Raw genomic sequence first — 26,030 nt, forward strand, 5'->3', positions numbered from 1 at the left:
GTCACCACAGAACTGTATCATGTTCGTGGGGGTGGAGGGGCAGAAGGAGAGGCTCCGAGATAGGACAGATTCTTCTGCTGGGCTAAGAGTATATAGTTGGATAGATTAACAATATTGCTGGGTGGGTTAAGGGAACCATTGCTGTGGCCTCTTGTAGCATGCAGTAGTTTAGATAGTTTAGTGTCCTTTTTCTTTTGTAGAGAAGCAAAGTGTGTGTTGTAAATGGCTTGTCTAGTTTTTGTAAAGTCCAGCCACAAGGAAGTTTGTGTGGAAGGTTGGGTTTTTATGAGAGTATCCAGTTTTGAGAGCTCATTCTTAATCTTTCCCTGTTTGCTGTAGAGGATGTTGATCAGGTGGTTCCGCAGTTTCTTTGAGAGCGTGTGGCACAGGCTGTCAGCATAGTCTGTGTGGTATGTAGATTGTAATGGATTTTTTACCTTCAGTCCTTCTGGTACGATGTCCATCTGTTTGCATTTGGAAAGGAAGATGATGTCTGTCTGTATCTGTACGAGTTTTTTCATGAAGTTGATAGATTTCCACTCCATACGGCTAAATGCAGTGCCTTGCATAATGACAGGTTTCAGAGTAGCAGAATGGATTTTTTACCTTCAGTCCTTTTGGTACACACTGGCAGAAATAATGGTTGAGTGGTAGGGCCTTGGCCTGGCCCAGACGCTACCCGCCCTGAGTTCTGCCCTGCCCTGGCTGCCCCGTGCGTTACCTCGGAGGGAATCGTTCCAGGTCCAGGGAAGAGCCTTATCTGGGGAGATGCTGTACCAGACCCGCCCGACCAGGCAGGCTCCCAGGTACTCTCTGCTCGGGCTGATAAGGCTCCTTAGCACAGTTTCTTTCCAAACAAATTCCAGTTCAAGACACCTGACAGCTCCACAGCAGGCAGCATCCCCAGCGCGCAGCAGGACAGGGCTTGGGGGAGCAGCCCATAGCAGCACCTGCCCCTCCTTCGGCAGGAGCTATAAGTGCCAGCCACGTGCTGCCTCCATCTAGACGGCCTATCTGCACAGAGCAGCAGCTTTCAGCCTGGGACAGCCGTGCTGCGGGGAGGCAATGGGTAAGAGTGGGCTCAGAGAGCCAGAGGGTCTGTGGGGCAGCACAGGGCCCTTCTGCTCCGCCCTCGGGCTGAGTGGGCGTGTTCAGCTGGGATTGGAACCCACCAGCACTTGTGGGTCCGAATGTGGGGCTGGAACTCAACGCGGGGCGCTCCCACCTCGCCCGGGGGTGACTAGGGGGAAGGGCAGAGAGACACCTGGGCTGAGACTCAGAGGAGCAGACACCTGCTCCAGGGAGACAGAGTCTACGGCAGCCGGGTTAAACTCCCCAGCTGTGTGACAGGCCCCCCACCCCGGTATGTCACAGCAGGGCAATGTGGCCTACTGAACGGCAGGGGTTGCCAGCTGGGTTAGAGGCCTTTGGGGATGGAGGAAGCAGCACTAACGTCCATGCCAACCGCCCTATAGAGGAGGGGCCGTGCCGTGCAGGTGCGGGGCAGGGAGCTGGGACACTGCGCCGGGGGTCGTTGTCTGGCCCAGGCCCTTCCGAGCAGGAGGCAGAGGCCAAGGCATTTCCTGCAGGTCACCTTCCGCTGCAGCTTGGCCATGGGTCCCCCTAGCCACTAGCCCAGCCAGGGATCCCAACTGGTGAATGTCATGGCTGGCTCCTCCCTGCCGCCAACAGCTCTTCACTGCCAGGGAATTCCTGAAATCCTGTGCGCCCTTCCCCCACCCACCTCCTGGGGCTCTGAGTGCCCCTGGCCAGTCTCCCCCCCTCAGCCCCACCTCCCGAGGCGGTGAGTGTCCACCTAGCGCCCCCACCCCATGATCCCCCTCCCTGGGACGCTCAGTGCCTCCCCAGTGCCCACCCTATAGGCTCCCCCCACCCTGATCCCCATTTTCCCTTTTTCTCACCTACTCTCCCGGTCATTTCCATGGTACAGGGGTGTCTCTGTGCGGCAAGCAGAGTGGGAACATTTCTCCAGGGCGAATCCCAAGCTCCCTTGGATCCGCCCCCCTCCTGGGTGTTTCTGTCCCAATGGGGCCAGTTCCTAGTGCCTCCTCTCTGCCCCATGCATGCCTGGCCAATGGCCGGCTGCCCAGCCAGACTGACAGGCGAGGGCGGAGGTGCCGGTCTGTGCTGGGCGAGGCAGGAGGTTCCAGCAGTCCCAGCTCTGGGTTGTGCCGTTCCCTGGCAGAGGGAACTGGGAGTCGCGGCTCCTAAACGGCGGGTTTGTGTTCCCAGCTTCTCGCCAGCTCTTCCCTTTTGCAGCTGCCCGGTGCCCTCGTCTCCTGCTCCTCACTGGCCTGCTGGCCCTTTCAGCCCCAGTTTTCACCCTGGAAATACACAATCTGAACATCTTAAAGGGACCCACCCGTGCAATCCGGAACATCCACCCAAAGGACCTGAAGGCAGGTGTGTCATGTGTCTGCTTTTAAAGCTCTGACCCCTGGCCCTAAGGGTCCTGCCAGCCCTGGGGCCCCAGAACTTCACTCACTGGCTGCCTGGGGATTATGGAGGCCTGAAGCTACTGGGAGAAATTACATCCAGCCGTAGCTCTACATTCAAACCACGCTGAGCTCTTTGGCGGTTGGAGGGGGAGGGCGGTTGGGGGGCGCGCAGGGGCTGGGCCGTTGCAGTGCAGGGAGCAGCAGGACAAAGCCAGGAGGTGCTGGTTGCCTTGGGCAGCAGAGGGGCATGGAGGAGTGGAACTGGTGCAGCGCGGGCCCGAGCGGGGCAGGGGGCGGGCGGGATGAGAAGGGGGTGCTCAGGCAGCAGGGTGACTGGTGCAGTATTAACACAGAGCTTGAGCTAAGCAGGGCAGGGCTGTGCAGCCCTCGAGGGGAGGTGCAGGAGCTGGAAGCTGCTGCAGGAGGAGCTGTGCAGCCAGGGAAGCGACTGGAAGCCACAAGATGGTGTGGGCAGAGCCACAGGAGCAGACGGGGAGGTTGGTGGCTGCATTTGGGCCAGACTGGAGGGGAGCAGACGGGAGCCAGGTAGAGCAGCCAGGGGGAGCCTGGGTTAGTCTAAGGTGTGACATCCCCACTAGACGGATCAGCTGGCTCTGCCTTTGTAGCCCTGATTAGCTACACAGGATGGGCACACAGGAGAAGCTGACCTCCCGCCCTGTCCCTTAGAGCCCCGGCTGGCTGGAGAGCTGGCAGGAAATCCTGCCTCTGCCGCCTGCTGCCAGCCCTTCTCCTGCCCTTCAAGAAGGGGCTATCGGAGAGACATGTGCTGCCCCACAGGGACACGGGGAGCTGGGAGACAGGCCCAGGAACCAGGGAGCTGCCCTGTGCATGTGGATGTAACCCTTCTGCCTGTCAGAGTTGGCAGCAACAAGGGCCGGGTTCAGTATCTAGGGGATCCATTCCAATAAGACAATGCAAAGCCGGCTCGAGCCCCCACCCAGTGACCTGGGACAAATGTATACCACCCCCGCTGGGTGCCTCCAAGAGGCATTACGTCCCCTCTCGCAAGCGCATAGTCTGAGTGCAGCAAAAAGCCTTTTAATTACAGAGAAACAATGTGGCATTATGTTGGGGAAACACCACCGACAGGATTCATAACACAACCCATGAGCAAAAAACCCACCCCAAGCAAATTGGGGCATGTTCTTTCCCTTTGGTTCTTGAGTCCAGCAACCCAAAATCACCCAAAGTCCCAAAAGTCCAATGGCCCAGAAGCCTCTGTCCCTGGTCAGGGCAGCCCCAGAGTTCGAAAGTTTGTCTGCAGAGTTTTACCTCCCAACCTGGGTGGAGATTCGGGGGTGGGGGGTTTAAGGGGCACCTTACATGGTCCAAAGCTGATGGCCCCACCTCTCCATGGGGCTCCGCTCTGCCAGCCACCCCATGAGCTGCTCTAGGCATCCGACAAACTGCTCTGCTCCACCAGCCGCTCTGCTCCACTATTCATCTTCAGGCTCCCCCACTACTTAACACAACACTCAGTGATTTCAGCTCTGAGTCAGTTCAGCTCTTTTGTGATTTCAGCTTGCAGTAGGGGAGCCTCAGTGCTGGTGCATTATTAGCCCAAAGTGAATTCAGCTCAGCAGCCTGTAACTGGACTCCTAATAGAATCAAAATTAGCTCTGATATTCCACAGTGGAGAGAGGAAGAAGTGCAATTAGCATGTAAGGCACTCAGGGGAGGGGGGGGGGCATGCCACCAAGTATTAATACCTGTCCCCAGCCTCTCTCAATTCACAGAGAATTGGAACCCATGACCCTTGCCTAGCGAGTGTTACTTAGTTGATGGCGAGTCCCTCCATCATAACAAAAGGCCAAGTGCAGTTCCACTGTCCTTGATTCCCATAATCAGGGTAATAACAGTTTATTCTTCCTGCCCCAATAACAGAGACACTGGGGATCCCACAGCAGCCAAAGTGACCATTTGGGCAGCTATGGCCTCATTCTAGGCGGGGTGGGTGTGCCTATGCAAATGAGATCAGCCCCTGAAGTTCTTTTCCACCACTTGCCACACCTCACCACCAGGTGTCAGGTTGGAGCTCATCCTGACTCTGCTTACATGCGAATGGGCCCTGGCCCAAAGGGAAGGAGCCTGTTGGTGCCTGATGCAGGCAGAGTCTATCAGTCCTCTGGGATTGGTGCCCGGCCCCCACATGCTGATGGTTCTTGGCAGTGACGCGGGGCTGTGGCCAGGCTGAGGGGGGTACCAGGCTAGGTCTCTGCTCTGGAGGGATTCTGGGTGAATTCCTGCCTCTCTGCGGGTGTCAGAGTTTGGAGCAATCCAGCAGGGAGAGGAGCCCCAGTGCCCAGCATATAACTGGGGCCAACAGCTGGGCCAGCAGAGGGACAGAGAGGCAAATGCACTCTCACAGGGGTGAGAGCCAAGAACATCCCAGGGGTTGTTCACACAACTGGTGGCGCATGCAGGTAGCTTGGACACACACACACACACACACACACACACACACACACACACCCCGAGCTCACCTCCAGGACCCCTCCACCCAGCCTGATCTGGCCAAGATGCAGGGTGCTATTCCTCGGTGGAGGAGTTGGAAAGGAGGCCAAGGAAAGGTTTTATGGAAACTCCATTGTGATCATAACTCTGAGCTGAGTCTCTGAGTGGGGTTTTGTTCTCTACAACTTGTCTCGTTTTGCCCACAGCCTGGCCCAAGGACTGCAGCGAGATAACCTGGAACAGGGTCAGTGGTGTCTTCGTCATCCAGCCCACAGGACTCCATCAATTCGAGGTCTACTGTGACTTGAACAGCAGCAGCGAGGGCTGGACGGTCCTCCAGCGGAACCGGCGTGACACACAGATCACCTGGGCTGAGTCCTGGAGCACCTACAAGTACGGCTTTGGCAACGTGCACAATGAGTACTGGCTGGGGACGGAGTACATCTATCAGATCGCCAAGCAGAAGGTCTACCAGGTCAGGTTTGTCATCCATGATTCATCCGGCACCATGAAATACGCAGACTACAACCTCTTCGGTCTGGAAGACGAGTCCAAAGGCTACAGGCTGAGGCTGGGCTCTTACACTGGGACTGCAGGGGATGCCATGACTTCAAACAATCCTAGCACTGTGCATGACAACATGAAGTTCTCCACTAAAGACCTGGATCAGGACACTTACAGTGGGAATTGTGCATCTAGCCATGGTGGGGGCTGGTGGTACTCGGCTTGTTATTCTGCTCGACTGAACGTCAAAGGGAGCATCACTTGGGGTAGTTTCTGTAGTGGGAACTGCCAAGCCTCCGCCATCCTCATCAAACCAGCATCTTACTGTTAGTGACCCCTTCCCCACCCTCCTGTCTGCAGTGAGGCCAACCCCTGCTCCACGAAGGGATGGAAAAGGGTCATAGTGTGTCATGGCCAAACCTCCTGCCTGCCCTCACAGGCCTTGCTTGGGGGAAGTATCAGGGTTACCCAGGAAACGAGGCCACTTTCCTTCTCCTCTCCCTCCCTGCAGACTTTCCGAGCTCTTCTCCGCTGGGCCTTTCTCCGCTGGGCTGACTCCCGTGCACCAGCATTCAGCCTGGAGTGACTCTTCTGGGTCATTTTAGCTCAGCGATGCAATGAGCAGGCCTAGAGATCGCTGGAAAGGCAAAATCCCAAGCACGGCAGGAGCTTCACAAACACCCTCTGCATGGCCCTGCCTGGGGATCCAGGCTTTGCAATAAACACACACTTCTAAGCAGTGAGGTCTGCAGCTGGTAACTCTGTGCCCCACTGTCACTATCTCTCTGGGTGTTCCCATGGGCACCACACTGCTGGAGAACATGCCTGGCATTACCAGATTCACAGACAGGGCGTGCAGGGCTGCTGGGACGGGCCCTTTGCTCCCCGCTTCACCAAGAGTAAGTCTGCAGGCCACCAGCCCTTCTGTTTTGGGGGTGGGGGAGAGAAGGAAAGACTGGGGCCAGAGGGATTTTCTGGGGGAGGAGAAGGAGGAGATGTGAGGGGGAGGACAGACTTGGGCCCTTAGTGCTGGGAGAGAGGAGTCCTTGGGCCCCCTGTCCTCCAGACCACATCCAGAGAGCTCGTGGGGCAGAGGCAGCGTCCATCCCACTCCCACCGCAGGCGGAGCCGCTCCTCAGCCTGAGACTGAAGGCTCTGCCCGCAGCTCTGCCTGGCCAAGTGCAGACCCCTGGGCACTGGGGCTGCTGGAGCTTGCCTCACACCAGGGCATCCCGTGGCAGCCCCCATCTATCACACTAGGCCTAAATGCTGTGGCCAGGTCCCTGGACTCTGCAGCACTTCGTTTAAATTAAAGAATGGTCCCCAGGGGCTGGTGCCGAGGGCATCTTCGTGGGGTAGGACCCTGCTGGCCGGAGCCATGTGGCAGCTGGGACCGGGTGGGGAGGCCCCAGACCACTGAGCTGGATGCACCCCACTGCTTGTGTGGTAAGATGCAGCCTATTTCCCCAGCTAGCACATGCTCCCATGGCAGCTTGCACACTAGTTAGCTAGGAGTCTGGCCGCACCCCTTGGCAGAGGACAATGCCCCTGTGATGGCCCCCAGACTTGGTGCAAGGACTGGTCCTTTTCCCTAGTGCTGTCTGGGGCCCAAGGTAGGAACCCTGCCCCACTCCTGCACAGACAGGCGGAGGGGGGGAAGAGGCTCCTGGTGCTCCCATGCCACCTGGCACAGGGCCTGGCTCTTCATCTCCACATCTGTCCTGCCCCCGCAGTCAGCAGGGCCCAGTTCTCTGAAGGGATCGGTACCCCCTCCCTCGGCATCACCGTGGAGCTGCTCCATGTGACACCATCATTCAGCTTGTGCCGATCAATCATTTCACAGGAAACATTTGAAAATGCTGTGGTTTGAAGCTCCCCAGCTCACTTCCAGGGCAGGGCTCCTGACTGGCTCCTGCCTGTCGCCACGGGCAGCTTCTCGCACTCCCCTCAGCCCACACAGGGGGGGACTGGGACCTGGGACGTTAGACATAGTGGTCTGGCCAGCAAAATCCCTGCTCTTTGTTCCCAAGCCACACCCAGCACTGATGCCAGTCACGTTCCCAGGCCGCGAGGTTACACGCAAGCTGCCAATGGAAAAGGGGCACATTCATCTTCCCCCTTCAGCAGCAGTGTCTGATAACCTCTGCACCCTGCAGAGCCACTGGGGCCGGGGTGCTGGCTGGGCAGCATGGGGCCTGGGCTGGGCCCTGGGAGACAGGCCATGGGTGGAGCAGGGGTGGGGGCAGTCAGGGTTAAGCAGGGCTCTGGAAATCCGGGAGGAGGATGTCTGTGTGAGGGGGATGGATGGGGGAGCCTGACTGTGGGATTGGCCTGATCTGGGAGTCTGGGCTGGGCAACAGTGACTGTCTCCACAGCAAGGCAATTAGGGCTTCCCATGGGGCTGTGCCAGCAAACAGAGGCTGCAGCTTCAAGCACCCATGCACGGGGCTCCCCAGAACCACAGGCTGCCCCCACAGCCCTGGTCCAGTCCCCCAGACACTCCTCCCCCAATACTCTTCTCTTCCATAATTCCCCTTACCCCAATCACCACCTTGGCCCCACATTCCCAGTCACCCCGCCCGGCTCCCCAGCACCCCTGCTCCCCTCCCCTCTGTGCTGCTGTGACCATGGCACAGCAGAGTGTGCTCTTAGCTGGCTGCTCCATGGGGTTGACATAACTATAAAGGGAAGGGTAACCACCTGTCTGCATACAGGGCTACAAAATCCCCCCTGGCCAGAGGCAACACCCTTTCACCTGTAAAGGGTTAAGAAGCTAAGGTAACCCTGCTGGCACCTGACCCAAATGACCAATGAGGGGACAAGATACTTTCAAATCTGGAGGTGGGGGGAAACAAAGGGTTCTTCCATCTATGTGATGCTTTTGCTGGGAACAGATCAGGAATTCAGCCTTACAAATCCTGTTAACTTAGTAAGTAATCTAGCTAGAAATGCGTTAGATTTCCTTTTGTTTAACGGCTGGTAAAATAAGCTGTGCTGGAGGGAATGTATATTCCTGTTTTTGTGTCTTTTTGTTACTTAAGGTTTTGCCTAGAGGGATTCTTTATGTTTTGAATCTGATTACGCTGTAAGGTATTTACCATCCTGATTTTACAGAGGTGATTCTTTTACCTTTTCTTTAATTAAAATTCTTCTTTTAAGAACTTGATTGATTTTTCATTGTTCTTAAGATCCAAGGGTTTGGGTCTGTGTTCACCTTTACAAATTGGTGAGGATTCTTATCAAGCCTTCCCCAGGAAAGGGGGTGAAGGGCTTGGGGGGATATTTTGGGGGAAAAACGTCTCCAAGTGGGCTCTTTCCCTGTTCTTTGTTTAAAGCGCTTGGTGGTGGCAGCATATGGTTCAAGGACAAGGCAAAGTTTGTACCTTGAGGAAGTTTTTAACCTCAGCTGGTAAGAATAAGTTTAGGGGCTCTATCATGCAGGTCCCCACATCTCTACCCTAGAGTTCAGAGCGGGGAAGGAACCTTGACAGGGGCACTGTCCTGCAGGGAGCTTTGCCCAGCTGGCAGACAGTTTGTGGCTCCCACACGCTGTCTCTGTGTCTCACACGACATCATTCATCTAGCAGGGATGAGGAGCAGCTTGTGGCTGTGGTCAACATGTGATTGTGCTTCAGTGCCCCATTGGCCTGTGGTTTGGGGTCCAGCCCTGCCAGCATCTCCTGAAAATTTACAGGAGCCAAACTCCCTCCAAGCCAACCATCTTTGTGGGGTCTGTCCCCTCGGGGGTGGGGGGGGGAAGGACAGGCCAGGATCGCTGGGCCATGAAGCTGGGGTCAAGTCAGAACATTGGTTATATGCCCAGTGCTCGTCCCTCGGCTGACAGATCCAGGGTGTGCCCAGAGCAGGATGGGTCCAGGGATGGGCTCCATGGGGACAGGAGATCACATGCGCATGTGTCCCTGGCACTGGTCACACAGAAGCTGAACTCTCCGAGGATAACAAACTTGCGGGATTCCAACCCCGGGCTCAGCAGAGGGGCCATTAGACCCTGTGGGACACAAGCAAATCCGCAGCATGGACCCACCCAAAGGCCAGAGGACAGATAATGATAACACGACTCAGACAGTAATAACAGCAATCCATGACATCTTCCTACTGCAGCATTACCCGGAGGCCCCAGTGTCATGGAGTGTGGAGGAGCCAGGGCCCTGCACCCGCCACTTCCTGCAATTCACGGTGACTCTCAACTAGCCAGTAAAACAGAAGGTTTATTAGATGACAGGAACACAATCCAAAACAGAGCTTGTAGGTACGGAAAACAGGACCCCCCAGTCAGGTGCTGAGCCTCCCTCTGTTTCCCCAGTCAGATCCAAACTGAAAGTCCCTCCAGTCCCTCCTCTGGTCTTTGTCTCTTTCCTGGGCAAGGAGGCCACCTGATCTCTTTGTTCTCCAACACCTTCAGCTGTCACCTTGCAGGGGAGGGGCCCAGGCCATCAGTTGCCAGGAGACAGGGTGTCGGCCATTCTCTGTGCAGAGCCCTGCACACCCCTGCCCTCTAGGGCTCTGCAACAATCACACCCTTATCCCATCACCTAGATACTTAAGAAATGCATAGGTGTAAACTGAGGCACCCACACAGTATTCAGAGAAACCATGAAGAACATTCCCACTTTGTCACACCCAGTCTGGAGGCAGGGTGCCTAGGACTGGGCACTGCACCCCCAGTGACAAGAAGGGAACTCACGATCTAGGGGTCACAACACCCCAGGGGTGGGGATGGTGATGGGGTGCAGGAAAAGGTTAAGGAAGCTCATTTAGCACAGGAGGCTGGAGTCTTAGTTCACTCACAAATCAGGGCCTTTGAGACAGGGTTGCCAGGTGTCTGGTTTTCGACCAGAACGCCCACTCGAAAAGGGACCCTGGCAGCTCCAGTCAGCACCACCTACTGGGCCATTAAAAGTCCAGTCGATCGGTGGCGCAGCAGGGCTAAGGCAGGCTCCCCGCCTGCCCTGGCTCTGCGCAGCTCCCAGAAGCGGCCAGCACGTCACTGCAGCCCCTAAGGGCAGGGGTGATCAGGGAAGCTCCGCGTGCTGACCTCACCCCAAGTGCTGGCTCTGCAGCTCCCATTGGCCGGGAACCGTGGCCAATGGGAGCTGCAGGGGCAGGGCCTGCGGGCACAGGCAGCACACAATGCTGCTGGCCATGCCTCCTCCTAGGGGCTGCAGGGACATGCCAGCCACTTCCAGGAGCCACGCAGAGCCAGGGCAGGCAGGGAGCCTGCCTTAGCGCCGCTGCGCCATGGACCGGGAGCTGGCTGAGGTAAGTGCTGCCGGGCGAGAGCCCACACCCAGAGACCCTGCCCCAGGTCGGAACCCCCTCCCGCACCCTACCTCCATCCCAGACCTCACACCCCACCCGCACCCCAGTCTGCTGTCCCAGCCCTGAGCTCCCGCCCATACCCTGAACCCCTCATTTGTGGCCCCACCCCAGAGCCAGCACCCCCCAGCTGGAGCCCTCACCCCCTCCCGCATTCCAACCCCCAGCCCCAGCCCAGTGAAAGTGAGTGAGGGTGTGAGAGAGTGGGTGACTGAGGGAGGTGGGCTGGAGTGAGTGGGGGTGGGGCCTCTGGGAAGGGGCAGGGCCTCGGGGAAGGGGCATGACAGGAGTTGGGTCAAGGGTGTCTGGTTTTGTGCGATTAGAAAGTTGGCAACCCTACTTAGAGACCTTTGAAAAGCCTCCTTAACACCGCTCCTGATACCAAGGGCAAGGTGCCCCTGGACATGATAACAACAATAGGCCAGAGGAAAACACTGCGTTAGAAATCAGAACTCAGGCTGCCAAGTGAATGATAGCTGATAGCTGACAGACAGGAGATGCAGGAATTAAGGTTGTGCCTTCAGCCAGCAATTGGTGTTCATCTGTTTGCACCACAGCTGTAGCCAGGGCCACTGTTTCCTTGTCTGTCTGCCTGTTTAACTTCTCTAGGTCCTTACTGTGTCCATCACTGTGGAATCTGAGTGGCAAACCAAGGGTTTGACGTGTCCATATGAAACTGCCTGACTGGAAGGACGTGGTTTGGTGTCGCTCAGTGACCGTTGGGGCGATTGGTGGCAGAAGTGGGTTTCACTTTTCCTCTTGAAGGATCTGAGGGCCTGGCTCATTCCAACCTGGCTCATTCTGACGGCTTCTACAGCTGAGAGCTGCCAGGTCTCCTGCCTGGGTCCGACACAAACCAGGAAGTACAGGACCACGGGTAAAAAGAGCAGCTAAGAAAACCATTTTCTCTGAGCCCAGCCCTGCACAGATTTCCAGCTCAGGTAGGCATTTTTAGCAAAAGTTCTTGCTGATTATTTTCTCCAACCACTTCGTGCCTCCATAATAGGCAGCCATCCAGTCAGTCGCACCCTGGGGAGCTCCAGGGACAGTGTGCACGCGTGTGGGTGTACATGTGAGTGTACGTGTATCCCAGTCACATGTATACATCTGGATTTCCTTTGAAAGACATTTCCAAATTGAGCTGATCAAGTGCAATGGCCACAGCACCCAATTCCTCTGCCCCCCAGCTTTCTTCGCTGCTTTAACATACAACCACAACCTGCTCCCCTGGCACCTCTGACTCCTGAAAGCCCTAACGCTCCAGGGGAGCAGGCCGTGCCCTGCCCTGGCTGCCCCGTGTGTTACCTCGGAGGGAATCGTTCCAGGTCCAGGGAAGAGCCTTATCTGGGGAGATGCTGTACCAGACCTGCCCGACCAGGCAGGCTCCCAGGTACTCTCTGCTCGGGCTGATAAGGCTCCTTAGCACAGTTTCTTTCCAAACAAATTCCAGTTCAAGACACCTGACAGCTCCACAGCAGGCAGCATCCCCAGCGCGCAGCAGGACAGGGCTTGGGGGAGCAGCCCATGGCAGCACCTGCCCCTCCTTCGGCAGGAGCTATAAGTGCCAGCCACGTGCTGCCTCCGTCCCCAGAGGCCAGCTGAGAGTGAATTCCCACGTCCCCGCACGGCTGGTTCCGGCGAGTGATGTCCCCTCACTCTTCTACACTGACATTTGATTTCCAATTTCAATGTTTCTAACATCAGCTTCACTAGCTCTCGTTACTCCTTTGTCTGCTAGAGCAAAAACCTGAAATGCAGGCTACCCCCTCCTGCTCGGTGATTACAGACCTTATCGACAGACCTCTGAACTGCTCTTGGTCAAGCTGACTAGCTGCAGCCCCTCCGGTCACCTGCTCGAAGGCGTGCTGGCCAGGCCACAAGCCATTTTTGTGCCTCTTCCCTGCTCCTTCTCAGTGTTTTAACATCATTTTACTAGTGTGAACAACAGCCTATGCTGGGGAGAGCCCAGGGTGAGAGATGGTCACTAGACCCTGGTTATACAGTGCTCTGTCATGGCTCTGAGGTGCATTTAATTTCATTTGCTGCACAAGGAACCAGTCCCAGAATCTGAACCAATTGTCCATCAGTGAGAATTTGATGCCTTCTGTCCAGGATGGGGGAACTGGGATTCTTGGCCCCTGCATTTGTGTTTTCAGCTTCACTCTGGCTCATCCCTTTTCAGCTGCCCCGCGCACTCATCTCCTGCTCCTCACCTGCCTGCTGGCCCTGACAGCCCCAGTTCTCACCACAGACACACGAAACCCACCCATCTGAACGGGACTCATACATGCAATCAGGAACGTCCACCCAAAGGACCTGAAGGCTGGTGTGTCATATATCTGCTCCTCTATCCCTCACTCCACCCCTGGAGCTCCCCAGGGTGCGACTGACAGGATGGCTGGCTATTATGGAGGCACGAAGGGTTTGGGAGAAAATAACCAACATGAACTTTTGCTAAAAATTCAAACCTAAGCTGGAAATCTGTGCAGAGCTGGGCTCAGTGAAAATTATCTTTGGAGCTGCTCTTATGAACCGTGGTCCTGTACTTCCTGGTTCGTAGCATGAGGCTTTCTCCCAGGGTTTCCATTAAGGCCAAACTGCAGATACACCAGGTTACAAGGGCTGACCTTACACAATTTCCAGCCCAACCACGCCCACTTATCTTGAAACAAGTATCAATGTTTTGGACGCCTGTCCCGGCTGAACCTCTGCACTATGGAAATTCAGCATCAGCAGGGCTTGAGTGGCAGGTGCAAAGGTGCTGGGCCACACTTATTGACTTGTGCCCAAAACAGTGCTGAGTGATTCCTGCAAGGAGCTGAGCACCCTCAGCTCCCACCAAAGTCACTGAAGCTAGTAGGATTTAAGGGTGCTCAGCAATGCACGGGCTTGGTGCCATTGGGAGGAACATGCTGAGATGGCAGAGAAGGAATAAAGCAGGTGCAGGGACCCTGGGGGTGTTGCAGAGGGGAGGGAAGATGCCCCATGGCAGGAGCAGCTGAAGCGTCTTTACCAGGTAGATTTTTGAAAATCCTGTTATTTGGCGTCATCTGGGGCATTCCAAAGGCAACAGCAACCCCCTTTGATGGGGTGTTTAAACCCCACCCTGGGCCAGACGGCTTCAGGAGCAGTTCTGGGCCACATGAGCACCCTGCTGCACAGGCAGAGTTCATCTCTCGCTAACCACAAACTGCCACTCTGAGCCCTCTCTCTGCCCCCGCTGCTGCGTCCCATCCCCCCTGGAAAACCCCGAACAGGGCAGGGCTGGCCTGGAGCCTGAACGTTCACCCTGGTACTGGCAGCGAAGCTCCTGTTCTGTCTCCGGCCCCAGGCGGCGTTGCTGGGTCACAACCTCCCCGCTGAGAATTGCTGTGGCTTTATAAACGAGCGACAGAAGAAGGGGGTGGGGGGCAGGAAATGGTTCTGATGCTCAATCCCCTAGCTCCTGAAAGAGAAGTGTAGACCTGTGGGGCTCGATGGGTCCTGGAGACGTTGTCTAGTCCAGTTCCCTGCACTGAGGCAGGCCCAAGTAAAGCTCAAGCGTCCAACCTGTCCTTAAACCCCTCCAGCGACGGGGACTCCACCGCCTCTCTTGGCGACCTGTTTGACACGTCCCTGTCCTTAGAGTTACAGAGTTCCCCAATATCGAGCCTAAGCCTCCTCTGCTGCAGATTCAGCCCATTATTTCTTGTCCTGCCTTCTGTGGCCATGGAGAACACCCAGTCCCCCTCCTCCTTCCAACAGCCCTGACTGTGTCTGCAGATGGTTGTCGGGTTCCCCCTCAGCCTGCTTTTCTTGGGACTAAACACGTCCAATCTTTTTAACCTTTCCTCACAGGGCCTTTGATCAGTTTTGTTGCTCTCCTCTGGACTCTCTTCACAGACCCCCGAATAACCCCCCTTCTCAGCCCAGAGCCAACCCCCAAAAACAGACCCCCAACCCCTCCTCAGCCCACACCCAACCCCGTACAGACCCCCAATTAACCCCCCTCCTCAGTGCACACCCAACCCCCCCGCCACGGGCCCCCAAATGGCCCACTCCCTCCGCCCCCAGTCAACCCCTGCTATAGTCCCCCAACCCACCTGCCCAACTCCCACCCACCTCTGCTTAAACCCCCTCCCACCACCCCATCTAATCCCCAAATAACCCCCCAGCCACCCACTTCAATCCATCCAACCCCGCCACCCCCTCTCTAACTAAACTCACCCCAAAACCCCAAATAAATCCAGCCCCCCAAACCTCCTGTCAGACCCCCTCCCTCCCATCACATCTCCTCACCACTCCAACCCCAGCTCCCCGAAAAACCTACCCATTGCACAATCCTCCAAACACCCCCAAAAAACATCACCCTCCCCAGACCCTCCCCCACTCACCAAAGTCTCACAGCCCCCACACCCTCCCCTGCCCTATTCCCCAATAACCCCACCTCTTAACCCTCCCACTCCTCACCATCCCCAACCACTTCCTTCCCCTCACCCCCTTCTTCACCCCTGCCCTGTGCCCCCTGCCACTCCACCACCCCTCTTCTGCTGCCCCCAACACCCATGTCCATTTACCCTACTGAGCAGCCCAAAGGCTCCCAGCTCCACCAACCCCCTTCTTCCGTCCTCAATTGCTCCACTCCCCTATGGCTCCCCCAGGAACAAGTCCCCCTCCACCCCCCGGGCCCCTCACCCTTTTGGCCCTGGCAGCAGCATCCCAGCTGCACTTTGGAGTGTTACTCAGGGCTGGGGACCCGCCAGTGTCCCTTCCCCCTTGTCTTCTTGGAGTGATCAGATGGCTACCCCCCCACCCAATCCAGAGTAACCCACCACATCAGGAGCCACTGCCTCAGGGTGCGAGGGGAGCTCACCCTCCGATCCCCCCACTCCTGAGGCCTCTCCTCCACCCCGGGCCGGGACAAAAACAGCAACCCATGCACACTGGGCAGCAGAGCCTGGCCGTTTCCTCCCTCCCGCCCCCAGTGTATTCACTGGCCACCGATGAGGGCTGAGGAGCCTGGAGCATATGGGGCGGGGGTGGGGGGAGGGAGAGAGCAGGTGGGGAAAGACCCAGGCTGGGGCACTATACACTGTAGACCCACAGCCCTGCTCATCAGCCTGTTCTCCTCCAGGGGCGTGTTCGCTACGTTGGGTCAGTAGCTTCCGAGGCCTCGAAGTTGGGCTGACTGGTCTGTAATTCCCAGCACCTGTTCCCTTGCAGAGCCAGGGGCCACAAAAGCCCTGGCCTCACCCCCCAGATCGAGCCAAAGCAGGGGCACTGGTGGGAGGTGGCTGAGGTCCCTTGGTGCTGCCCGTCCCCAGGGGCAGGAGCAGTACATTCTGTGCAGCCTTGGAATTGCCACAGCGCCAGGGCCTGGTTCTCCTGCAGCTCCCTCCAGCTGGGGAGAGACAGGGCAGAGAAAGGAGCAGACCCTGTTACCCCAGTCACAGCTGGGGTCCAGCCCCAGAGAGCGCCAGCCTGGCCCTGGGGCAGTGGGGGTGAGACCTAGAGCAGTTTGGTCCAATATGGAGGGTACTGCTGACAGGTGGCTCATGGGGAGGGGGAGCAGATGGGCTGTGGCTATGAAGAGTTCAGGGTGTTTTGGAAGGAGAGGGGTAGCCATGGGGGGAGTTAGGGTGTGGGTGGGACCCCAAGCTGTGGGGAATGGTGCAGGGGAACCCTGGGTTTGGCAGGGGAGCCCCCAGTCAGCAAAACGGCTGGGCGAGCCGGCTGCCCGGGGTCAGGCTGAGGATGGCCCTGCTGGCAGTGTCATGCTCCAGCCTGGAGAGGGACAGCTGGCTGGGGAGGGCACCGAGCGCAGCCTGTAATGGGCAGGGTGGGAGTAGCTCCCAGCATAGACAGCAGAGATGGGAGGCAGGAAGGGGAGAGATCAGTGCCCTGGGGAGGGGGATACCCCGATCCCTCACTGCAAAACAGCACAGCCCCCCCTCACCACCAGCAACTGAGATGGAGGGGACAGCTCAGTGCATGGGGGCGGGGAGGGGTCCCTGATACTCCCAACCGCAAAATAGCAACCCCGTCCCCGCCATCTGCACATCAGATGCTCTCAGCTTCCCTCCTCCTGAAAAAATCCCTCTTTCCAAACCTGCCCCACAAATACCCCCCTACGCACACTCTCCATGCAGGCTTTGTCAGGAAGGCCAAGTAGACAGGGCTGTGTGTCCTGGGGCTGCACTGAAGGGCCATGGTCAGGAGGGGAATGGAAAGATGCAGTTTGTGGGGGATCGGACAATGCCCCTTCACATGCCCCCCATCTTCACCACTGCCAGTGGCCCATCTTTGGGCTGCAGCCCACAATTTGGGAGCCCTGCCCTAGGGTGAACTTCATCAGGCCCAGCTGACTTGAATATACCTAGTTATTCTTTAGCCCATCCTTTCCCTGTTCGGGGTGGTATGCCTGCCCCTGGCTGTTAGCGTTAATGGTGTTCAGCATCTGGTCACAATTAACTTTTATTAAAGTGAAGGCTGAAGCCACACAGGCAGGAAGTGCTCGGAGATGCTGAGAGGATGTCAGCCTGACAGATCAACACATTGCTAGGAGCTGGATTATACCTGGTTATGGGTGGAGTTAGAATCTCAGTGACACGGCTGTGAGGATGCACTCTTCATTTAAGACAGCTGGAAGCAACAGGTAAGGGGGCCTCATGTAGAACAAGCCATGATGGTACGTGCCCAGAAACTAGCACCAGGTGGGTAGAGGATGCCACCAAGTATCGTTCTGACCAGGTGCGTGTGTGAAAAAGACAAGATGGCCAGTGCAGCCAAGGGATGGAGACAGAGCAGGAAAGCCGACCAGAGCCTGTAAGCAGGGTGTGATCTTGGGAGGAGTATAGAGAGCTTTTGGGCCAGGTGCTGGCTAAAGAAGCTTGGAGCTGAAAGCAGGGAGGCTCTTCTCTGTTACTGCCACCCACGGTGTTTGGAGAAGCAGGACTCTGTGTGTGCCTTGTAAATAAACAAGACATCAAAGAAATTACCAGACTCTATTGCCAATGTCTGCTCCCCACTGGAACATCCCCAGGGCCCCAAACTTTGACTAGCCTCTTGGGTTGATGAGGGACACCAATATCTTTATCTCGCGGTTTCGTTGCATGTCTAGCTAATCTGTCAGTGGTTTATCGGCAATTAATTACTGTTGCAATGTTTTCTCATGTAATAACCATATTTATTAAAAAGACAGAGGCCAGGTTTTTGAACCCAAACTCACCACCCCTAATACATGCAAGATTCAGATGTAAAGTCCTGGCAGGGTCAGCTCTCAGAGTTTATTCCAGGGGATTTACCGTGAAGAAGCCAACAGGGAACGGGGTGAGCAGAATGGAGGCATTGCAGGGACTGCACTGAGTAGGTGGGAGATGGAGCTCCGTGTCTGATCCAATATTGTCTCCTCTTCTCAGCGGCGCCGGCTCCCAGGGAGGATGGGCTCCTTCTGCCAGACCCAGCACACATCTGTTGGCTTAACCAGGATGAGGGAAGACTTGCACTCCCCGCTCTTACAGAACCCTGCCCAGTAGATGTAGCCTTTCCCATTGAGCAGGATGTTCTGACACTTGTCATACCACCAGCCTCCGTAGCTACTTGCGCAGTTCCCACTGGCCTGGTCCTGATCCTTGTCAGTTGTGCTGAACTTCATGTTGTCGTGTATGCCCCCCAGGCCGGAGTGGTAGGTGGTGAGATAGTCCTCGCCGTCCCCAGAGTACCTGCCCAGCCTCAGCGGGTACCCGCTGGGCTCATCCTCAACGCTGAAGATGTCGTACTCCGCGTAGCGGGTGTTGTTGGATTTGTCCTCCACGACAAAGCGGACCTTGTAGGTGTTCTGCCGCGTGAGCAGGGACAGGTACTCGTTGCCCAGCCAGTAATCCTCCTGCACGTTCCCAAAGCCGTATTTGTAGGTGCTCCAGGACTCCTTCCAGGTGATCTCTGTGTTGTAAGAATTTCTCTGGACAACGGTCCAGCCTTTGCCTTCGGTGTCCATGTCACACCACACCACCCGAGGGGGAGAGCCTTCCGGCTGGATGACATGGATCCCGCTGGGGCTGTCCCTGGGAATGTAGCTGCAGTCTCTGGGGAACCCTGCAATACCATATACAGCAGGTTAAGGGAACCGGGGGAGTGGGGAGAGAGAGAGAGAGTACGCTAGCTAGCTCGAGCAAATCAGTCAGGGGTAACTGGAGCCTGGGTTTTTAGAGGCAGGTCCTGTGTATTTCACAATTCCACAGACACAGAATCTGCCCCGGCCATTCCTGGCCACAGAATCCGGCTTCAGGTCTTACACTTTCATTTTACCAAAAAAATAAATAAAATAAAAATAATAGTTTCTTGCTCTGCTGCTTTTGAAGAAACCTTGAAGAGATGAATCAAGTGGAAACCAAAGCTCTGTATCGTTCCTGAGTCTGTAATGCTGAAGAAATAGTTTGGGGAGGGTGGGGGAGACACTGCCAGATCCATCTCAGCGAATGTTAATTATGAAACCCACAGGTGACAATTTAAAGGGGATTTTTCAAAGAGCCTAAGGGAGTTTGACACCCGACTGCAGTTGGAATTCAGTGGGATTTAGGCGCCTCTGAAAATTCCAGGCAACATCCTATCGAGGGGCTTATCTTGGGGGGGGGGAAATTGTCCTGAACTATCCTGGTAGAATGATAGCATTGTGGTTATACTGGTATAACTGCCCCTCCCCTCCCCAGGGTCCTCCCTTGAGCCTGAGTCCCCCAGCTCCCATACCCACCAGACAATCCCCCTGTGTGCCCCGCCAGCTCTGGCCCCCTCCCCCATAGCTAAGCCTCCTTCCTGAGCCGAGCTGCTGAGCACTGCAGGGGGCAGGGGCTCAGTGCCACCTCGGGAGCTGGCTCAGCCCCCGGCCTGCCTGGGAAAGCCCCTGAGCAGCTCTCAGAGCCGATGGAGGTGTGGGGAGAAGGGAATGAAAACCCCTAAGAGGGAGGAACTGGCGCTCAGCGCTGCCTGGACTCTAGGGGCAAGGCTTCTAGGCACGAGCAAGAGATTCCCAGCTGTGAGCCTGGGCTAGCCCTAAAGGACAGATAGAGCTTGCTTAGCACAGAAGTTGGTGAGATTTAAGTGTAGAACTCCCAGCCAATTTGGAGTGTGTGCCTGGTTCCCACACTCTGCCCTGTGGTTGGTACCAACGCTCTTCAGTCTCTGCCGGCGGCTTGGCAGCCTTTACTGGAGAAAGGGATAATGAAGTTGTGTAAAGCAAACAGCCAGTTGAGCAGCACCTCCCCCACCCCGCTGGCCCATCCCCAGGCGCTGGGGGCCTCCGAATGGGAGTACAGTAATGAGCTCACTAGGCCAGGCCGGCCTTGCTGACCCTTCGGAGAACTTGGTGTCCCTCTGGGCCCAGTGCTGGCAGAGGGGGTGGCTGGAAGGTGCATTCAGTGGATAAGTGCATATGGGGGTGACACTGGCATGGGGGAGAGGAGCAGAATCAGGCCCACAATACCCTGATCTCGAATATGGCAGATGATAGAAGCTCTCTGACGGGTTCTCTACTCACCCCTCTTGACCTTCCTGTGGGCCAGGGTCCCGTTGCCCTGCACGGGGGCTACAGAAAGGAGCGCCGTCGTGGACAGGACAGACAGAAGCAGGAGAGAGCTGGACTGGAACCCTGCTGGGGACAGAAACCACTGGACATGAGACCAGGAGAGAGTTTCACAAGTGCCTAAATCCCACTACAAGTCACCAGGATTTAGACATTTAAGTGACTTAGCCACTCTTGAAAATGTTACCCAGAGTTTTCAGAGGGCTCAACAACTGGGCCAGATTTTCACAAGAGCTCAGCTCCCAGGTACGCACTGCAGGAAATGATTGGATGTTCAAAGGGGCTCAGCCTCGGGGGTACTGGCCCAAGTCTCTGGAGACGGGGTGAAGCCCACCATTCACTTTGCCCACACACACCTCTCCCCTGGCCCAGCCACTGTCTCCGTCTCTGCAGTAGGCCCAATTAGCACACAGCTGGGACCCAGCTGAATGCTAAAAAACATTCAAAGATCGCGGCTCCGATTGCCTGGCTCCCGGGTCCCGGGCAGGGCCGGCTGGAGTGCTCCCTGCCAGCAGAGCAGGCAAAGCAGCCCCCTGTGGTGGGGAAAGAGCTCAGCCAGCAGCCAGCTGCCTCCTCTTTCTCCACGCTGCAGGGATACACTCAGAGCACCACTGCAAGGGGAGTGCTGCCTCCTCCCTGCTGGGCGTCCGCGCCCGAGGCATCCGGAGCAATGGGGGGACATCATGCCCCCCACTAGCCTCTGAGGGGGATGAGCATAGTCCAGGCTGCAGTGCGCCCTGGGCTTCCTGCAGCGGACAGCACCCGCCTCCCCGTCGCCGCTGGCCAGGACCCAGAGCTCACAGCCAGAGCAGGAGGCTGCCCTGGAAGTCACTGCATTACATTTGTACCATTATTTGTACGCAACAGCTGGTGCAAGGTGGAAATTTGTCCCATGGGCAGGTTCCCAACCAGGGTCTCCCATGGCTTTGGGGAATGGGATCTCCCCTGGCCCTGACTGTCTGGGAGCTGGCATGGAGGGACACATGCCTGACGGGGCAGTCACAGCAGGCAGGGTGGGGAGCAGCCCTCTCCCCGTCCCGTGCACTCTCTGCTCCAGGGCTCCAGTGACCTCCGCAGCAGTGACCCTCGCTGGCCTGGAGAGGCCCCAGTGTTAAGCCCCACGTGTGGCTGAATGCATGCTCCTGGTGCCTGCTGCATTGAGCGAAGCTCGGAGCAACCCCCTCTGTCCCAGCTGCACCCTGTCCACAGTCAGTACCGCCAGCCGGAGGGCAGGGCCCGCTCACCCACGCACAGAGACAGCAGCTGGGCAGGCTCCAGCAGGTAAGAGGTGCCCAGGGCACAGAGCTGCTGTGTGCCCCACACCAGGCATGCTGCCCCCTGCACTGCAGGCCAGCAGCCCAGAGGGGGACATGCTGCTGACACTGCAGCTGTTCTGTGTGCCCAGCTCAGGCCAGGCTTAAAGTTGGCAGAGTCACCGGGGGCCACCGTCCCAGCCAAGAAGAGTTAAAAATGGAGCCAACTCACTGAGGGGTGCACTGTAAGAGCCGCCCTACCAAGTGCATGGCCATTTATTTCAGCTGAGATTATCATAGAACCCCCCTCCCTGCACATGCTTTTCCCAGGCCACTTTCAGCACTGAGCGCAGGGATTCACAATGATCTTGCAGGGATCAGCAGCCCAGAGTCATCCAGATTCTTGGAGAGAAACTGGTTGATTCACCCCGCAGGCCCCCGGCCAAGTATACCTATCATGGGCCCATGTATTACATATTGTGTGGCCACAGCCCACATAACACAGAGAGCTGCATATGCAGCCCCCAATGGCAAATAGGTTGAGAACCCTACAGCAGAGGCTTATGTGTTAAGCTCCAGAGGTCCCAAGTTTCATCAGGGCTGCTGCTGGCCCATTACAGTTGCAAAATGGCAGTTTTTTTGTTGGGTGAGGCAGGGCAGGTGCGGGGAGGGGTGGGGGGGTCAAACCAGAACAGGCTAAAGCCACACCGGAGTCTGGCACAGTGCTTTCTGTTAGTCACCATTGTATTCATGTGGTGTTGCAAAGTTAGAAAGTCCACCGCTAACCCCACAAGTGACCAAACTAACCCCACACGTGACCGTGATACAAACGTGCAAATGAATTAGAGAACAAAGTGTAAACAACAAGCAGAAAAACACTGTTCCAATGGAAACACTTTGCCCAGAAGGAAAAGGAGGACTTGTGGCACCTTAGAGACTAACCAATTTATTTGAGCATGAAATAAACTTCATGAAACTTCATGAAAAAACTCGTACAGATACAGACAGACATCATCTTCCTTTCCAAATGCAAACAGATGGACATCGGACCAAAAGGACTGAAGGTAAAAAATCCATTACAATCAACATATCACACAGACTATGCTGACAGCTTGTATGCTCAAATAAATTGGTTAGTCTCTAAGGTGCCACAAGTCCTCCTTTTCTTTTTGCAGATACAGACGAACACGGCTGCTACTCTGAAACCTGTCACTTTGCCCAGACATGATCCACAGACAGATTTAATTGGAAACACCTTCTTTCTGGAGATGGAACCCAAATTCTTCAGACAATGTCACAGCCCAAGTGACACGCTGCCAGCAATCTCAGGCATCATTATGAGAAAGAAGAGAGATGCGTAACTCCATGGCAGGCAAAGGGTTAAAGCTTTAGCGGAGAAGGATTTCAGTGAGTCTGACAAGCCAGAATTACGTTTAGAATTGAAGTGAAATAACAATCTGGAGTCACTCATCCTTGAAAACACGCCTCACCTACTCCTGACGACCCAGAGGAGAGGGGACGCTACCAGCTAGCAGTCGTTAACACAGTGTAATAGTAGACGGGCAGTGCGGTGCAGTGGGAGGGGAGGGATGCTGGTCTAAGACACAGAGGGCCTGAGTTCTACCTGTGCCTTGGAAACCTCATTACACTGCTCCATGCCTCAGTTTCCCCATTTTTAAAACATGGCTTATGTTAGTTCCTTTTTGTTCTAAAGTACTTTGGCCCCAATGCCCAAAGGTACCTGGGGCATGGAGAGAGAATTCCTGCCTAGGGTCCAGCAGAGTGCTGAGCAAGGGATCCCTGCCAGGCTCCTGGTACCCCATAACCCCAGGGGCACTCTTTACCAACCAGGAGGCGCTGCCAGACTCCTAGCTAGCCAGGCTCATGCTGCAGCATGCACTTGCTGGGGGAAATGCTGCTCCGTTTCAAAAGAAAAGCAGCGTGTACTTCACTGTGCCCCGTCCCTTGTGCCTCGGCCAGCCAGGATCAGGAAAGCAGAGGATGCACCAGGACTCCCCTCCCCCTTGTGCACCTGCCCGGGCTCAGGGGCGGCACTGAGAGGAGTGCAGGCTGCCCCTTTCTGTGCGGTAGTTACTGCGTCTGTATGGGTACGTTCCTTCCTGTGCCCAGGCACTCAGGGCACATGGTGTCCCACAGGGGCAGGACAGAATGCCCTGCCCACTGCACCTCCCCCACGTACCCACACCGCCTGGCCCTCTGGTGCCCGCCACCGGGCTCTGGCCCTATATCTCCAGGCTGCGTGAAATGCTGGGCATTTCAATAAAACTCACCCATCCCGAGGTTGCAGCTGAGCGGACGAGTTAGCAACCTGAAGCATCCCACTTCCACATCAGAAACCAGAGCCAGGGCTCCATCCCTTTATGGAGAAAGCGCCACTCCACACCCCAGCTTATCTTGCTTTTTCAGCTGCTGGCCTCAAGCCTGGCCTGTGGGCAGGGAGGGAGCCCCAACGGAACGTCTGCCCATTCTTTATTTACTGCAGATACCAGACTTCTTGGGCTCCCTGCCTCCTTCCTGAGGACGCCAACGTTTCTGAAGTTGGGCAGGTGTGAGCCAGGGATTTAATTTATCAGCAGGACTCTGCATCGGCCTTCCAGATAAAGGACGCACTAAATGGAGAGGATCAAACCAGAGGAAATGGCAGGAACGGGGGTTGTGCAGAACGTGATGGGGGTGTAACGCTTGTGCCAGGTGGTATTGGCAGCGACAAGGACTGGAGTCAGGATCTCGGGGCTCCTCTTAGCATTGCAAACCAGAACCAGCTGGACCGCCCCACCCAGAAATCTGGGAAACTGACCACCACGCCCCTAACAGGCAGCTCTTCCCGCATCGCAAGATCTGAGTGTGTGTCTAACACATGAGAACTTTTATTTAGAGGAGAAAGAAACGCAGCATGAATTGGCGAAATCACCACAAGAATGACTCAGTAGTCTGTGAACTGAGTGAAACGCCTGCCCTACAATACATTGGGCAGCAGCCCCTTGCCTCAGTTTCCCACCTTGGGGTGAGAGTCCAATGGACAAATGCCCCTTTGGCGCACCCCTTCCATTTTCCCTCTGCTGTCCCCACACCCGGTTTACTGGCCAAGCTCTGCAGAGTTCGAGAATCCAGGGGGTGTTGTGGGGGGGGAGGGGGGTTCGCCAGGGAGAGAAGGGGCAGGCCAGGGATGCCTCTGCTCAGCACCGCTGCTGCTCCATGCTCTGCGATGCCATGCTCTGAGGGGCCTCCAGCCCGGAGTGAGTCCCGCTCTTAGTGACTTCACTGGCTAGGGGGCTGCTGCACCCTGTACGCTGTCTTTCACCACCCACAGCACCAGCTCTATGGTGCCCACCGATGCCAGTTTCACAGTGTTTTCAGCTCTAGGGAGAAGAACCCAGGACTTCCAGCTCTGTCTTTAAGCCCTGGGTAGGTCCAATGTTTTGTAGGCGCCTTTCAGCAAACCCACACACCAGGTGGGAACCCCTCTCCCCGCCCCCCTCGGACTTTCAGTTCCATTTGGTATCACTAACCCCCTGCTTTGCACGTGGGGTTACAGAGACTGAACACACTCCCTCCCCTGCCCCCCCCGCCCCCGCAATTGTCCCTACAGGTCACAGCCAGGTGAGGGGTAGGCTGGAGCGAGACTGTGCTGTTGCTGCATCTGGACCACAGGGAAGAGGATCAAACTGGATTCATTCAGTGACTGTCAAGGCAGTTGCTTTCTGTGTCCCAGCTCTCTGGCTGGGATGCAGGGGGCAGGAACTGGTGCATTGGAGGGAGCAGCTCCATGTCCATATAGTTCTGGAAAAAAGCACCCAGACGGTTCACCTGGATGCACGCCTCTCGACCTTGCAACCTGCCAGCACAGGGCACAATCCATTGAAATGTGTGACAAAGGACACGAGATGGGACACCTTTATTTCGTTGCATGTCGCACCAGTTTGCTTAGTGCGATGTGCTCCAGTCTGATCATTTGGGGACCAGGTTTTGGGGTGAAGGGGAGTTTGTGCCCTCAAGCAAACAACAAACGACTCTCCCGCGTGCAATTCATGCTGCCCCCTTCCCGCACACCCCGAATGCCAGCTGCAGCCTGCCCCATTAATTCTGGCTGCCCCAACAAACAAGTAAAGCAGCTTCCAATGGATTCTGGCTGATTGCCCTGTCTGATTGCAGTTGGCTGAGCAGGGGACACACGCCTGCTGCTGGGCTCCTGGGCCCTCCACGCCTGCCCCTCGGGGCATGGAGACAGAGCCCTGGGCCAGGAGCGGCCAGGAGATGGGGGGTGAGCTGGGCGTGCTGGGCCGACCGCATGCACAGCAGGGGCAGCAGTGGCCGCCCTCGTGCTCTGATAGTGACTCGGGAGTGTGGGGGCTTCTCACCTGTCCCATGGAAACATGGCCAAAGGCACCAACTCACCAATTGTCCCTTCATCAAAACGGCCGCCAT

At 56.4% G+C, this 26,030-nt stretch overlaps 2 protein-coding genes across 2 annotated transcripts in view; one reads left to right on the plus strand and one right to left on the minus strand.

The window, feature by feature from the left end:
* The window catches only part of LOC140899603 (angiopoietin-related protein 6-like), a 36,374-nt gene extending 27,822 nt beyond the window's left edge, over positions 1 to 8,552 (plus strand). The window contains exon 2 of the mRNA XM_073315393.1: positions 5,141 to 8,552. Coding sequence (XP_073171494.1) covers positions 5,141 to 5,769 — 629 coding nt within the window. The 3' untranslated portion in view covers positions 5,770 to 8,552. The remainder of the gene's footprint in view (positions 1 to 5,140) is intronic.
* A 9,439-nt stretch (positions 8,553 to 17,991) lies between these two features.
* LOC140899855 (fibrinogen-like protein 1-like protein) lies at positions 17,992 to 26,030 on the minus strand. The gene is made up of 3 exons (XM_073316023.1): positions 26,001 to 26,030; positions 20,287 to 20,416; positions 17,992 to 18,848 (listed from the first exon to the last, which is right to left on the minus strand). Exons 1-3 carry the CDS (start codon positions 26,028 to 26,030, stop codon positions 18,169 to 18,171), a joined length of 840 nt encoding a protein of 279 aa, XP_073172124.1. The 3' UTR covers positions 17,992 to 18,168.

The sequence above is a fragment of the Lepidochelys kempii genome, chromosome 17, assembly GCF_965140265.1.
Source record: "Lepidochelys kempii isolate rLepKem1 chromosome 17, rLepKem1.hap2, whole genome shotgun sequence".
NCBI lineage: Eukaryota > Metazoa > Chordata > Testudines > Cheloniidae > Lepidochelys > Lepidochelys kempii.

Coding starts and splice junctions, on each gene's coding strand:
- LOC140899855 (XM_073316023.1), bottom strand. CDS start 26,030: ATGGCGGCCGTTTTGATGAAGGGACAATTG. Junction 20,417..26,000: donor TTTTGATGAAGGGACAATTG/GTGAGTTGGTGC, acceptor TCTCATGTCCAG/TGGTTTCTGTCCCCAGCAGG. Junction 18,849..20,286: donor CCACAGGAAGGTCAAGAGGG/GTGAGTAGAGAA, acceptor ATGGTATTGCAG/GGTTCCCCAGAGACTGCAGC.